Here is a 16,175-nt window from a genome sequence, read left to right as displayed (position 1 = left end):
GCACAGCGTGCAAAGAGACAACATCCCAGTACTTCTTCATCACACCCAAAGTGAGTGTTTGTACCTCTTTAATGAGTTATGCCCAATTTATGCTTTGTCTGTCGGCACTTTTGAAACCGTCGCCGACCGAAATGAGGAGTTGGAGTCGACACTTTCAAGTGTCGGCGAGAGGTATCTGCTACCTAGTGACATTTCTAGAGTCGCTGACTAGGTCACAAAGTGCAAGTCTGATTGGATATATAGACGCGCGTGCTTGACTTCCTTGTTTTGTTTTTTGCTGAAATGAAATTAATGTGTCCGCGCTATTTTTATCAGCGTGTCCTTGATGTATGACTTTGTGAAAATCACAAAGAACACCATGACCAACTTGCCAGAGAGAGAGGAGGTGAGTTGTGTAGTGTGTGTCGTTATATGCGGCTGCAGCCAAGTAGCCTACGTTACGTCTCGCCAGGCTCCGACGTGGTTTCACTGTCTGCACTAGTTCTCTGAAGCGTTCGAGTGTCACGTGACCGGTGAGCCGAGGAGAGAGGCATAAATGCAGCAACACTTTGAGTGCCAGCCACTTTTGGAGAACGGACGCTCCCAGTGCCAGAGTTTCAGAGCGTTTTCAGTGATTTCTCGAGGCCCACAGAATATTGTGTGATATTACTATGTAAGCAGCGAACACGCACAAATAACGAGGAGACTCTCTTCTATCATCAGCAAAAAAAAGTTTATTGATACCATTTTTCCGTTCTTTAGTTATGAGCCGGAGAAGATAGGTTGTTTTGAGCAAAAAGAGGCGTTTCAAATTAGAAGCTGAGATAATTAGCCTTTTGTGAAATGAAGCATTTCAAGCACATTCACTGACTCTGAAGCTAATATTTTCTGATGTAGTCACACCTCAAAAATAATTTCCTTCAATAAAACAGTGAAAACAAAGGAATTTTGTTTGGCAAAATAATATTTTTTAGCTGCAACCAGCAGCGCTGGCCCAGCTCTAACGCCCAGCTCTAACGCAGCTGGCAGGCACAGCTAACGTTATGCTTCATGCATATCGATGCATACGGATGCGATTTCCGTTTCCCCATGACTTCTCTGTTTTTTACTCAACTTTCTTTAATCTGGAGAGCACTGTCGCCACCTAATGGGTCTGTAAAATAGCTTTTACACATTCAACATCCACCATACTTTCACAGGAGATGGATCTGGCTTTGATCCACGTCCCACCGTCAAAAAACGCAATTGACGACTTTAGTCGTCATTGGCACTGAACGTTAGTATTTGAATTGACGACTATACTCGTCCTTGGCACTCAATGAGTTAAAGGTAAAGTAATTTTCTCTGAGGCTGCTCTATCAGCTGACTACAAAAATGGACTGAACACTGCATGTGGATGGAAGATTCAAAGGTACTGTTGATGAGTATTTAGGCAATGCTTTTCCCTAGAGGTACCAAGTGGGGCTTTGGTGGCACATGTGTCAATGTTGGCTGCATTCCTCACTCTCAGACGCTAAGAAGTACGGCTGGCAGATCGCAGGGCCCATCTCCCATGACTGGTAGGCCTAACTGAAGAGTAGCATGGCAGTGGTTCATCTATTGACAGACGGTAATATTCATGAGTGGCTAAACAGCACCATCTAGTGATATAAGTGCAATAGGACATATAGAGACTGCCTGCAGTTCTAAAATAATTCTTTCTTGACAACTTTGATGCGAGTGCTCTGGTGTTTACTCAAGGTGCACAGAGAGAGTGCATTCATCTTTTGCTCCAAACTCTCCGCTCACTTCATGTAGAGGATCTTGTGGTGAATTTCTAAGAATACAAACATCAAAAGGGAGAATGAGACCACATGCACGCCACGCACGCACACACACACACACACACACGCACACGTACGTCACACACGCACGCACGCACACACACACACACACACGTCACGCACGCCACGCACACACACCAGCCAGTTGGGGCATCATGCCTCAAAAAAAGAACATGAAAAGCTAAGTATAGTATAGTCAAATAGTTTTAATTTGACATGGCTCAAAACCAAAGAAAAGAACACCATGGCTTTATGGGATGAAACTTCTGCTTGTGTTTTGTGTTATATTTTTTGTTTCTTCATTTGTTTTTTTTCCCCCCAGAGAAATACTTTGTGTTTGTACCATATCAAAAATGATATCTATTTTACTACTTCAGCTTTTCAATGTCCTTTTGTTGAGGCTTGATGCCCTAACTGGCTGGTGTGTAGACTTTTGTTTGGGAGCTCCTTTTCTCTTTTTTTAATGATGCCTTTTTAAGCCAATGCACCCAAGTAATTAATCGTGTGCCTAAAGTGAAATTTATACCTGGGCATCAAAGCTATTGGCGCTAAGGAGCGGCACTGCTGACATGAACAGGTCGAGTATACTGTATAATGTAGATGGTGAGATAACGGGATAGAGTGAAATCTATGACCACATATATGCATGACTACATTATCTCCTTGGGCTAACTTAGTCATTGAAATCACACTGTCATTTTGCTGGGCACTCCCCTGGGATGCCCTCGTGAAGGTGATGTTCGAGTTTGTATGTCTAGCTGCCGACGACGAGCTCCCAAATTGAGGCCGACGTTGAAACATATTTCTCGCTTTAGTTAACACAACAAGCGCAGTATTCTAGTAGCAAGTGTTTTTACTCACACTTCTAAGAAGATCCACTCTCTCTAGCCTGAATGTGATCAGGATTGCATGTTGTCTGACAGCAGTCTGGTACAGTACTGTGGTGTCTCTTGTATGTTTCCAGGGCCACCATGGCAGAGGCGGTTCAGAAGCACGTCAGGTCCTTAAACTGGGGTCACAGGGTTCAGCTCCAGAGCAAGTGAGTGACGCACACTCCATGTATTTGATTCCAGTGCTGTATGTTGTATTGACATTGAAGAGATTAGATATCAGGTTGATGTTAGTCGTTAATGAAATGACAGATACTGGCCATTAGTCCCGGTGGTTGCTCCACCCCCTCTGCTGATCCAGGGTTGTCCCTGGCTCAAAATGAGGCTGAGGTGGTCCTAGAGCCCTAGCCTGGTAAACCATCCGGTCACATGAACTCACATTCTGTTTTATTCTGCTGGACCGTTTGGCCTCCAGCCCTGGGTGGGCGCTTTCAGATTTTTTTTACAAAGGGCACTAGCTAATCAGGCACATGTCGAGTAGTTGACATCGGAACCGGCCAATCAGGAACGGCGCTGGCAAACAAAACAGTAATAGCTGCTTCCGTGGCCGTCCGCCTCGAGCAGTAACATCAACGTTCGTCGAGTTTAAACAGCCATAAAATGCAGTTATCACAGAATTAGACTCAATAACAACAATCAAACAAGTACAGGAGTATGTACCAGTGGAGTTTCTCGGCGGAAAAGATGTCTTTGCCGTTCTCCCGAGTGTATCATGGGTAACTGCAACCGGGGCATTATTGACGGATGATGAAGTTGTGTGAGCTAGCTTTTCAAAAACTGTGCGTTTCTCCGTTTGCACCTATTTGATGCACTTTAGTGTTTAGACAAATTGCTCATGTTTCCACCGTTACTAGCAAACGATTTATTGCACTTATGACGACATGAATTGTCAGCATCAACTCGAGTGAAGTACAACCAGACTTTTGATCGCTCCGTTCTTTCTTAACGTGTTGCGGTCATTCCTCGGCTCAGCTGCCTTCCCTTCAGTGTGTGTAGTGTAGAGCTGCAACGATTAATCGATTAGTCAATCAACAACTATTTTGATAATCGATTAATCGTTAGTATGAGTACAATTTTAAGAGAAAAGGTCAAAATTATCTGATTCCAGCTTCTTAACACGTTGACTGCCAATGACGAGATATCTCGTCTTACAGAATCCAACCGTTGAGTGCCAAAGACGAGATATCTCGTCTTAAAAAAAAAAAAAAAAAAATTTGACGGTCGGGCGTGGATCAACGCTCCCCCCGTCTCCTATAAAAATATTGGAAGTATTGAATGTGTATAATCTATTTTACCGACCAACTAAGTGGCGACAGTGCTCTCCCGACAGAGAGAAAGCCAACCAAAAACAGCCGCGGGAGCAAGCCATTCTCAAGGAAATGGCTTGGCGATTTTACAGTCATCAGTCACCAGACTCGCCCGAGAGCGGCCGCGCCAGCAGCAGCACACCGAGAGCGGAGAGCGGTGCTGGCGTGGGGGATTGCAAATTTGCATAATAGATTATGGGTGAAACACACTTTGAAACACCCGCAGAAAGGCCAGAATCGCACGCATTCCGAAAACCCAGAAACGAACGAGCCTCATTCTCATACTGTAGGCGAAAACGCTTTCACGCTGCTGCACACCGGCGCACAACGGTGGGGGGTTCCAAAAATAGACTGGGTGGGCAGCATAAAGCCTAGAATCGCACAAAGCTTCATCAAAGCTCTCAACCGAAAATCCAAGAAACGATTGAGTCCCATCCACAGTCCACACTCGCCACACTCGCCGACGAGGGGCCGCCAGAGAGGGAGGCTGCTCACTGCTCAGACAGGCAGGAGAAACTGGCTTGTGACAAACGCCACCAGACACGCCCACGGAGGGAGGAGTTTAAAGGAGAGGGTGTTCAGAACTATATTGTTCAGATGTCTGATCTCTCACTGATGCCAAAAATAAATGGTTAAAGTGACTGTTCTGCCTGTTTGATTGAATTTCACAAAACTGCGATTATCTCAGCTTCCTGTCTCACACGCTGAAACCATGCTGTACTCAACGGCTAATATCTACATAACTACTAACTCTACAAACTAACTCTTTTAGACAGAGAAAGCACACATTCTATTAGTACTTTTGTGAACTTCGTGTTCACAAAGTCCAAGCAGAAAATTATCCTCGGCTCTTGTAAAATGAGCCAGAATCCTCAAAAAACGGCTTGGCAGAAGCTACCTACAGTAAAAAAAAAATGGCTGGCAGTGAATGTGTTAAATGTGAATATTTTCTGGTTTCTTTACTCCTGTATGACAGTAAACTGATATTATCTTTGAGTTGTGGACAAAACAAGACATTTGAGGGTGTCATATTAGGCTTTGGGAAACACTGATCGTCATTTGCTACCATTTCCTGACATTTTATAGACCAAACAACAACTAATCGATTAATCGAGAAAATAATCGACAGATTAATCGATTATGAAAATAATCGTTAGTTGCAGCCCTAGTGTATTGTGTGCATGTGTGTGTGCTGCCCGCCCCACCCAGCCCCTCCCCTCTCTCCTCTCATACCACTTTCAGACAGACACGGTTCTGGTTCTGGCTCCGGCTCCGTTCTGGAGTCTCAGAACCTTGGTGCTTTCTGGCGAACCAGCCCGTGTTCACACCAGTTTAAGCGGAACCAAAGTGGGAGGACATTATTCGGTAGTCCTCCTTCAATTTATTTTTATTTTTTTAAGTTTATTAATTATTTGGTCTGGCGTTCGAGTGAACCCAGCCTTGGCCCTCTCTTCTGCAAGTTCGGCATATGACTTGCTCTTTCTTGTACTGCTTTCTAGCTTTTCTTGAGATTCGGTAGATGCCCAAATCGCCACTAAACATTTGGTTTCCTCAGGAGACCACTGCAAATTATTTTTCTCCATGTTGTCACTGCCTTCTTCTCCTTCCTGCTCGTTTTCACAGCCTAGAATGAGACACGCCCACTGATGAGGTCACGGTTACCAAGGAAAACCAATTTTTTTTTGGTTCCGCTGAGAACCAACTTTTCAGGTTCCGAACCAATTAGTTTTTTGGTCTGAACGCGCCGGCCAGTTCAGATTAGGGTTCTGGAACCGGAACCGGTACGGAGCCCTGCCGGTGTGAAAGCCCTAACAGTCAGACTCGGCTCCTCGATGGCAGCTGCTGCCTGTCTCTCGTCTGAGACAGAGAAAGCAACACGGAAAAGAGGATCTCTTTTCTCGTTTGGAAATGGCAAAAAACACATCACATCATGTCTTACAGAGTTGACCATCATTCTCCATCATTTTCACTGAATACTTGTAATGTATTTGGCATGAAAATGAGGGTGGGGGGATATTGAATATAGGCACAACATTTCAGCTGCAATACAAAAATATTGGTATTGTTTTTCAAAAACCTTTCCAATTTTTTTTGTCTAATTTATTTATTTATTTATTTTTCCACTCATTCTCCTGGTTATGAGACATTGCTGAAGGCTGCACATGCAGCTGCATGACTGATAGGCCAGGACCACAGGTAAACAGGTGCTAACCTCTGTCTGGATATGCCCATGCTCAACTAACAATACACTGCTATGCAGTGGGAGCCTTCGCATGGTCTCGGCCTATTAGAAAATGGTTCTGGCACAATTTCATTTCATTTTGAATAATAAGCAATTAGCCATGACAGGTCAGAACAGCTGAGAGGCATCGTTAGGAATGATTGTGAAGCAGTGGTAACGCGTCATAAAAAAAGAACACAGATGTTCAGGTCACTATTTATTTTTAATCAGCAATTAAATAATATTACCGTAGTTAAGTGATATTCTTCTGGGAAGCAATATAGTTATGTTGGTATGGATATTTAAATTGACAGTTTTGTGGGCATAGATGTATGGAAGGAGATTAATGAACTCGTCTGCTTTTTCTCAAGTCTATAGATGTGTCTCTGAGAACTCAGTATCAAATTTTAGAGCTGAATTTGAAATTATGGTAGATTTATTTTATTTTTTAGGTCAATGGTTCAGTATGAGCATGATACATTCACAATTAGACTATTGAAATGCAGTCTGCTGGCACTAATGGCTTTCCATATGGCTGTGTGTTCATCAGGTATTGATCAGGTATCAAATGGATTTCACTCTAAACTGAGGACTGGAGTTACCTATTCAATAAAGTGAAGTTTGAAAGAGTCAATGTATAACAACAAACTTGATGTCTGATGCACTGTACCAATGGTTCTCAAAGTGGATAAAGGAGTTTCAGGCATTCCTCCATGCAGCAAAATCAGCAAAGATGAATTTCTCTCTTGTTGACTCAAAAATATTCCTAATTAGAATATGTACACTACAGTAGTGAATGACTACACTATTATAGTCATCCGTTTCATTCTCACCACTCTCTATAGCTCACTATATGTCGCTGCATCCAGAGGAGCACCCAGTGACTGTATTTACTGTATCTTGTGTTCTCCAGGGAGGTGAAGTATCTGAACATCAAAGGAAGCCTGGTGGATGAGCACACGGTTTAAGGGCTGACTACTGGTAGTCTCGCTAGCCAGCCTCCCCTCCCTTCACTCCCTTCAGGAGGACTAAGGGCTGACCAAAGCAGGGAAAGAGGTGAGATGATCGTTTACATAAAATGCATTTATTTATTTAACCAATTAGTCCCGCTGAGATTGAAAATCAAAGATTTGCATAAATACAATGACTAAAATACAATCAAAATGGCATAAATCACTTATCAATTTTGTCACTCTGTTTGATCCCATGTGACTTTTAACCAGTGATTTTGATTTCTGCTCTTGCTAGTTCTGTACCAAACAAACTCTGACCTTAAACCAAGACGTCCGTGTATACGGTACTTTAGTTGATTTATTTTGCTGTAGAAGGAATCTCCTGCGCTTCAACCCCTCCACAGAGGGAGGTCGGTGCTCTCAAAACAGGACAAAACAATAGGGTCTTTCACACCGGCCTTGAAAGCCGAAAAATGCACGGAAATTAGGATTCGCGGCTCCGATGTGAAAGGCATGAACGCGCGTTGGTGGGTAATTCTTGTACGCCTTTTGTCCCGGCACCAAAGGTTGTCACATCGCCGTATTGGCGGACAACCCGCCTCCACCTGAAAGCGTCGTAGCGCCCAGCTGGCAAGAGGTGCGAATGGGCGTGACATCCTGATGACGTACTGTTTCATAAAAAATTACTGGGGAAATCACCTCATGCAGCAAGGACAGTGAAAGTAAAAAAAAGTAGCCTATACAATCATGCGCCAGGAGGAATGCTCCGTGCCTGTGTAGTAGGTTATATAGCTGTCTGTGGCGAGTTGGTCTGACAATATTCCCTCTGGAAACCAGCTCCAGAACGGCAATCTGTCTAGCTAATGGCTGGCTCACACTACAGGATTTTCGGGCCGATTTATGCAGCCTCATCGGGGCTGTCCCGATCATATCAAACATGTTTGATATTTAGGACTGAAAATCTGCGCGAATACATCATCCTGCTGCTGCACAAGACTCGTTAATTGACGCAGCTCATTTGATGCGCTGCACTGCAGGCGGAGCACAGAACCATGAGTAGCCTATTTGGGGGGAAATGTCACTAATTTATATCACAATGAATGACCAATGATTAAAAAGTTGTTATATTGTAGTTTTGAGCCCCTGCCAGTCAGAGGCTGTCCTACCTGTTTATCGAGCAGTGTGGGGAAAAAAGGCATTGCTGCTGCGGGAAGCAATCCAGTCTATCCAAACTTTAGCCGATCTCATCATGGCATGCAGCAGGGGAATATATTTTGGTAGCCCATGTTTGTGTTCTCACTTGTACAGACAATAGAGTCGCGTTGTTTACACGCATGCTAACTACCGTGAGATTCATTTGTTTGGCGAGACGGGCATGAAAATGAGGAAAGAGAGAGAGAGAGGTGAGGTGAGGGCGGAGCGCTTTGGTCACTGCTGGAACCCCAAAAACGATCGATCTGCTTAGTAGGTGAATTTACTTCTATGAAATGTGTTGTATAAATAAAGTTGGCTTTCCTTGAATGCAATTCATGCAACACTTCGCTGCCAGAAAATCGGCAGATGCACTCCGCAGCGGAGCCTGTTTTGGCAAGTCCGCCCACCATGCGAGTGCACCTATCCTCCCTGCTCAGCGGAGAAGGAGGGAAGTACCGTAAATTCCGGACTATAAGCCGCACCTTTTTTCCCGTTTTTTGGCCTTTTTTGGCCCCTGCGGCTTATATAACGGTGCGGCTTATCTATGGATTTTTTCCAAAAAAAAAAAAAAAAAAATCTCTCTTTTTTAGCACTCTTTCTAACTATAAATCCACTTCTGTTTTAATTTCCTCTCTTGCCCTCTTTTCACCACACTGTATGACACTGTATGACACTGTATGACACTGTATGACACTGTGTGCACTGTAAATAACAACACAGGTGGTGTTGTGTTATGTTGTTTTGTTGAAATGTTAATAAATGGGAGCATTACATATGGTAATTAAACATTAAAACACAATAAAAAATAAAAAATAAATACCATTAAAACACCCGCGGCTTATAGTCCGGTGCGGCTTATATAAGAAAAAAATAGTCAACTTTGCAGGTGCGGCTTATACACCGGTGCGCCTTATAGTCCGGAATTTACGGTATTGTTGTTGAATGAATTCGTTCATCATACAGTAGCCTATAGGCTACACTAACCTATGAAAATATTAATTTGGGCTAGGAGGAGCAGGAAATCCCTGCGCTCGCCTTTCAATCCGGGAGCAGGGGATTTCACCTGAAAGTACAGAGCAGCACGGTAATGTGGCCGTGCTGCTTGGCTCGTGTGAAAGCAATTTCTGTGGCGAGGCGGCTGGCTTTACGGGACTCCTAAACGGCTATTTTTGCGCGATCTGTGTATGAAAGAGCCTAAAAAGTGTTTTGACTCTGAAGAAGACGCAGTGCACGTCGAAACGTCAGTTTTGTACCTTTATTAAATTTATTTAAGTGACTTCGTGTGCTCCAGCTCACTCATTGGGTTAGTCCTTTTGGAAGTGGCCCATTGACCTGTTTACATTGATTTATTTTGCATTGTATATATATTCCGTATATTCTTGTACTATAACAGCCATTCTTAAAACAGACTGGAATCTTATTGGCTGAGAAAAGAAAAAAACTGGCTTGGCGGACCAGTAAGAGGATATATTTCATCTGTTCATGTTTTCCTATGTAATGTTGATTTATTGCAGAACCTTTTTTAAATGCATTACAAAAGCACTTTTTTTTTTGTAAGTGCAAAAACACTCGTGTGAGTAAAAAAGTACCATAAATAATAATAATAATAGTATTTTAAACGACCTTAACGTCTCGTGTCCTGATTTATAGCCTCTTAGGGTGACTGGTGCTTTTGTGTGCTGTCATTGATTCCCTTCTGGGGGGAAACTGTTGTTTGAATGTGGGGGGACGCTTGAGTCAATCTGGCCGGGGGCCAAATTGGGGGTTGAGCGATGAGGAGCGGGCGGGGTGCAAAAAGTGTTCAGCAGCTCTGCACGGCATGGAGAGCCCAGTGAAGTGATGGAGAGTCCTTTAAGAGTGGGAGGGCGGAGCCACTCCTTTTAGTGTTGTCGTTCATTTCCCAAGGGCAGGGGTTCTTAAAATCTGCTGTCAAACTCCGAGAGCAACAGTCGTTAAAACTACTGATGTGCCTGTCATGTGACTGATGTCATGTGACTGATCTGCAGTGGGTCAGCGACCCTTTTAAGGCCCCAAATCACAATATTTAACAATAATTGTAGCCCATAGCTCCAAGATGCAGTTTGTCCATTATTCTGGCATGAAATCACCGTTTTAATAGCGAGTGAGTTTGACTTGATACATGAAGAGAAGACTCAAGACTTGGGTTCTGGTGACTTGGGACTTGTGCTTTGATGACTCAAAAAGGTTTTTAAAGTCTTGACTTGAGATCTTGAGTCTGTGTGTAAAATGACTCAGATTGAAAGTAAGGAGATTTGTTCCAGCAGACCACTGGATTCAAATTCTGATTTCTGAATTTGTATGGAATGAGTGAAGTTGAAAGTGATTGTAGAAATCAAACTCATGATTTTCTTACCAAGTTTGTATCCTATTAAAACCATATTGCATTGAAAAGTCCTCGATATTTCGTTTTCTTTACAATATTAACTTGATTACTGGACTCTTGATTTGTTCTGGCTTGACTTGCTGGTCTAAAAGTATACTTGGGACTTGACTTTGTAATCTACATTTCGGCATAACTTAACACAATTAGCTCAGGAAGAAGAATGACTATTTTGATCATAGTTTCACTGAATTCTGGACAAAATCATATCTTGGACCAATGGGCTTCTTCTGTGACCCTAATGTGGACTGAACTGGGGGTCCTTGATATGAAAAAGGTGGAGAATCATTGCATTAGATTTTTCTTTTTTCTTTTTCAAAATTGCATTTTCACATCCCATCTTAGTTAAAACCATTTCACACACCCCTGTTATGTTAGGACGATAACACACGTGCATCTATCAGAACAGAAAGAAAACCAATCAAATATATCAAATCTTATCAAATCAGATGGTTCACCAGGCTGGGGAATATTCAGCCATGTTGGAGTGGTGTGTTGTGTGTTGGGGGGGGGGGGGGGGGGAAGGCTGTTAAAGAAAACAGCTGTCGTAAAAGTGAAGAATCTGCGTTTTAGAGCAGCGAGGGAGCACATTTTTTGAGCCTGACCCAGACCTGAGAAGAGAGACGGGAGTGTAGAACTGTGGTTCTACTAAACTTTCTGCAAATCAACAATCTTAATATATTCACACTTTGGAGGGGTTCTATTTTCTTAAAAGTGCAGCATGTGTCGCATTTTTTAAACACCAACATCACTCTAGCTAATTGTGATCCCTTGGTATAACTACTGTAAAACAAATGAGACCCTGGTGGAGACAATATTATGGTCACTTCTATCTCACACCAGCCCAGGGTCAGAATCATTGACTGTACATATGTCAGTGGTCAGACTGTTTCTCAAAGTGAAGACTACATTTCCCATAAGCCTTGTTGCAAGAGGATGTTTGCTTCTTTGGCGTCTGTCTTTAAAGTTGTGCTTGATGTTACAGGTTGGCAGTGGCAGGGTGACATCACCTGGAATCAGAGATGGTAGTTTCTATACACTGTACCACATGTCAAGTGATCATGTGAATGATGTTTACAATGCATCACAGTCATGATAGGAAGGTTTCTAATGTTCTCAGGAGACGTTACAAAGGCTTTCAGAGCTCATAATGGTTTTTGCACCATCATTACATAACATATATTACCCTTGAATACCTTAACTAACACATTCACACAGAAGGTGTTAATGAAACACGCAAGGCAAGGTATGTAGAAACATTATTTTTTAATCTAAAAACACAAAAACAGATACATTAAAACAATCAGAAAAACATTTTAAAAAAGTGCAACATAACAAAAGTATTTACATGTGACTCCCCAGCAGGGAATGATAATCCGATAGACTATATATTATATAGTCTATCGGATTATCATCCCCCGCAGTATGCTGCTCGCCCTGTCACGTCCAGTCCTGTCTGTGGCCTTCTCTACAGGGTCCCTCACAAAGCTGTTCCACAGACGAAGAGTCTCATCAGCCCCAATCGTAGCACATGTGGAGTTGTCTGGGCTCAGAGTGGCATGAAGAACTCTGTCATCATGTCCTAAAAGAAGAGAAAGTGCATTTATTATCTTAGAACAGCAAAAGCATGAACAACAAGACTGCTTTGAAATGTTAGCTGGTGGTTCCCTTTTAAAAAGCCCCAAGTATGTGGCGTCCGGGTATTGTAGCGGTAGACTCCCTGCCCACCAACACGAGGGTCACAGGTTCATGCCCACGTGTTACCGCCGGCTTGGTCGGGCGTCCATACACGCACGATTGGCTGTGTCTGTGGGTGGGAAGCCGGATTGGCGGTATGTGTCCTGGTCACAGCGGAAGGGGACTGGAAGGGAACTGGTGGGAATAGCGTGAGAATCTGGGGGGAAAAAATGTCTGGGCGAGTATCAGACAAGTTTTAAGATTCTCCCCCCTTCTCTCCACATTGTACTTGGCCAATTTCCCCTGTTGTCCCGGTCATTGCTCCACCCCACCAGCCGCGTCTTTTCACACGACACAGAGTTTCACCAGCGTGTGAGAGGATCACGCTATTCCCCCAGTTCCCCTCCTGTTTGACTTCAAACCTGCAACCTTCGTGATGATAGGCAGGGAATCTACTGCTGCACCACCCGGACACACCGACTGTCGTGACAAGAACTTACCATTGAGCTCTGCAACTTTGGAGAGGGATGGGTACTTCCAGATAACAACATTGTTGCTGTTGAGTCCATGGGTAGAAAGCAGCTCCTTGTAGTTGGGCGCAAACACCAGGGAAGAGATCTGAAAGGCAAAGACATCACATGGCTTAAGTCACAAAATAAAAAAAGTACACAGTGAATCATCGACTGACGGTAACCATCAACATCATACGAAGGGACTGGATGGGCTGAAAGTTGCACGGTTACCTGGGACTGAGTGTCAAGTGAGCTGATGCAGGAGCCACTGTTCACATTCCAGACGCGGATGTGTCGGTCACTGGTCCCACCTCCAGAAGCAAGGATGTTCCGCTGCCATGGACACCAGGCCAAAGCCTAAGACAAGATGGCAAAATAAATGAATACGATTGTCAGAATTCACAGCATGATCTGATGTACAAGTCCCACTGCCAGGGTTTAGAACCAGAGGTGCCCAAATGCTTTCCTATGAAGGGCCACAAATTCATCTGGAAGGAGGGCAGCGGGGCCAAAAATTAATACTGACATTAAGTGAAAATGTGTTATATTTTTGTAGACTATTCTAATAAAAATAAATAAAAAAAAAGTATTTTCTCTGTTTAACAGTAATTTCATCAGTTAGATTTAGAGTTGATGGATTCCTTAGGTCTTCTAGTTTCATCTTCTAAGTATCATCACTCTAGCTTTTTTTTTTAAATGAGCCCGCCACAGCCTCTGAAAAACAATATTGTGTGTGTGTGTGTGTGTGTGTGTGTGTGTGTGTGTGTGTGTGTGTGTGAAAAATAGAGAGTAAAAACAACAATGTGGTTTGTTTGGTTGTCAGGGTGAAGCTCCTCACCTTGACGGCTCCTTGGTGCTGGTTCCAGCAGCGGAGCGACTGGTGGTGATTCACGCCGGGCCACACGTTCACCAGGTTGTCGGCGCCACCGCTGGCCAGGTACTTCCCGTCAGGAGACCACTGCAGACCGCACACCTCGTCAGTGTGACCCCTCAGCGTGGAGACGTGGTGGTCCGCCACCCTCACATCATGGTGGTGGATGAGTGCTGAGCTGGAGCCACTGAGGGAGAGTGTAAAAAAAAATATATATATATATATATATATTTAAACACATTTTGCCCCCCGAGCCCCTCGTTAACTTCCTACCCTGTAGCCAGTGACAGTTATAGACACAAGTGTCGGACAGAGACTGTACCTGGTCAGAACGTGTTCATTCCAAGATAAGCAACCAACTCTCCCCACGTGGCCGGCCATGTTGCGTAGACGCTTCCGGGTCTCCACATCCCACAACTGAGGGAAGGAAAATATAAGAACAATTGTTTTCTTAACCCATTGATACCTGATGCAGCATTTGCGTGTATATCCCTCATTTGTGTGCGTATCCCTTTAAGACGGCGAACCGCGTTAACTTAAAGGGATACACACACAAATGCTGCATCAGGTATCAATGGGTTAATGCAGGAATAAACCAAGTTTCCAGTACATTAGAGTGCACTCTGTAATGAAGCCAAGACTCAGTGGTGTGTGTGTGTGTGTGTGTGTTAGCCTGCTCACCTGAACTTTGCAGTCACTGGTGCCGATGGCCAGGTAGCGAGCCTCTTTGGCCCACGACACTGAAGTGATGTAGTCCTCTCCTTCACCATCCATCTTCATGAGCTCAGTGACGTCTCCCTGACTGTGATCCCACACGTAGACACTGTCACCGAGAGCCACAGCAAGAAGGTCGCGACTGCCCCAGTCAAGTAGACTCAGATCTGGGAGAAGTGGGACCAAATGAAAGCTTGTTAAGTACAAAAGGGCTCCCCCCCAACAACCCAATATGCAAACTTTATATTTATTTATTTTATTTATTTATAAATTTATAAAGATATGAAACTTGAGATATAAATCAATGAATGGCCTAATTATTAGACCATTAATTGACTCTAATACCCATGTCACCAGGCCAACAACTAAACCCAAAAACCCAAGAAATGCATGTACATTACTAGGAATAAATCACCACTCTTTGCTACCCGCCCAGTCATAGAAATATGAAGTTAGATGAGAAACTCACAGAAATCATTCCTGAGCTCAGGGCAATCAAGGATTCGGTCAGCAGCAGTTGATATGTGTCTGGTCTTCTTGACACAAGCTGGGGCCGTGGCTTGACTGGAGAGGACTTTCACATTGTTCCGCCGATAGCCTGTAAACTTGTCCTGATAGCCTGTAAATGAGAGGAAAACGAATTATACACCGTTCACTTTCCCTGCTCGGGTCGTCATACAGTTGCACGACAGCATCAGTAATGTAAAATGCTATACCTCCTGGATCAAACAGTGGCTTCCCTTCCAGGTTCAGGATCTTCGCCTCTTCAATGTCGAACCCATTGAGTGCGACAGACCAGGCTTTCCGGTTCTCCTGCAAAAGACACATAGCCTAGTCAATAACATGCCTATAAAATACAGGCCAGACATACTGTAAACTTTAAAGTATCAAAGCAAACTGACCAGTGCTCCCATAGGATCTTTTGTGTCGACAGGATCAGCCTCCTTTGTCAGAAGGAAGTTTGCCACCTCCATTTGTTTGGGATTTCTGGTGGGAATGAAGCGGTCGCCTCCAACATTGGAACAGGTGCGTTTTTTGCCTTTACATAGGAGAAGTATTTCATTGGTTAACAGTTTTCAGAAACTTTTACTAAAAGAGATCCAACACCACAATCTGTTTGACAAGTCTGCTGAAGACTAAACATTATACTGGAAGGCATCCATACAAATTATATTTCAATCATGTGAGCAAGTTACCTGGAGTTTTCCTCCGCGTTTTGGCAGGGGACAAAACATTTGGAGGCGTTGAGTCGCTGGCCTCCTTTCGCCACCTCGCCATGTTGGTGATCCTCATGTCGTTATGCAGTCTGAAAGTAAACGTTCGCTAGCATGAGAGACGAGGAGAGCAGTTAACGCTATTTAACATGTTCATTCACATTTAGCTCAAATGTAAACAGTAAACTGGTGGGCTTAACCAGTTGACTTAAGTTTAATTTCATGAAAAATAGCAGCAGTTACATTCGTTAGTTAACCGTAAGGTTCATTAGCTAACCATACTACTCAATGTCAAATTTGCTAAACTACATTATGCTACCGTTGTGTGAAGAAGACATGGTCGTCCGTCCGCCTCGAATTGGAGCCGTCTCGCCGTCTGGCGGCGCCAGCGAGCCCTACATGCTAACGTTAACGTTAGC

At 43.7% G+C, this 16,175-nt stretch overlaps 1 protein-coding gene across 1 annotated transcript; it reads right to left on the bottom strand.

Moving 5' to 3' along the window:
- Nucleotides 1-12,168: 12,168 nt before the first annotated feature.
- LOC310800773 (cell division cycle protein 20 homolog) lies at nucleotides 12,169-15,835 on the bottom strand (the record flags this gene model as incomplete). The annotated part of the gene is made up of 10 exons (XM_083664700.1): nucleotides 12,169-12,350; nucleotides 12,946-13,063; nucleotides 13,189-13,314; nucleotides 13,796-14,015; nucleotides 14,151-14,245; nucleotides 14,510-14,709; nucleotides 15,012-15,161; nucleotides 15,259-15,355; nucleotides 15,445-15,581; nucleotides 15,739-15,835. The coding sequence occupies 10 exons, from the start codon at nucleotides 15,833-15,835 to the stop codon at nucleotides 12,169-12,171; spliced, it is 1,422 nt and encodes a 473-aa protein (XP_083520826.1).
- Nucleotides 15,836-16,175: the final 340 nt, after the last annotated feature.

Source organism: Poromitra crassiceps, assembly GCF_964638095.1.
Source record: "Poromitra crassiceps genome assembly, contig: HAP1_SCAFFOLD_61, whole genome shotgun sequence".
Lineage (NCBI taxonomy): Eukaryota > Metazoa > Chordata > Actinopteri > Beryciformes > Melamphaidae > Poromitra > Poromitra crassiceps.
Note: the sequence above shows the minus strand (reverse complement) of the source record. Positions and strands in the feature narration are given on the sequence as shown.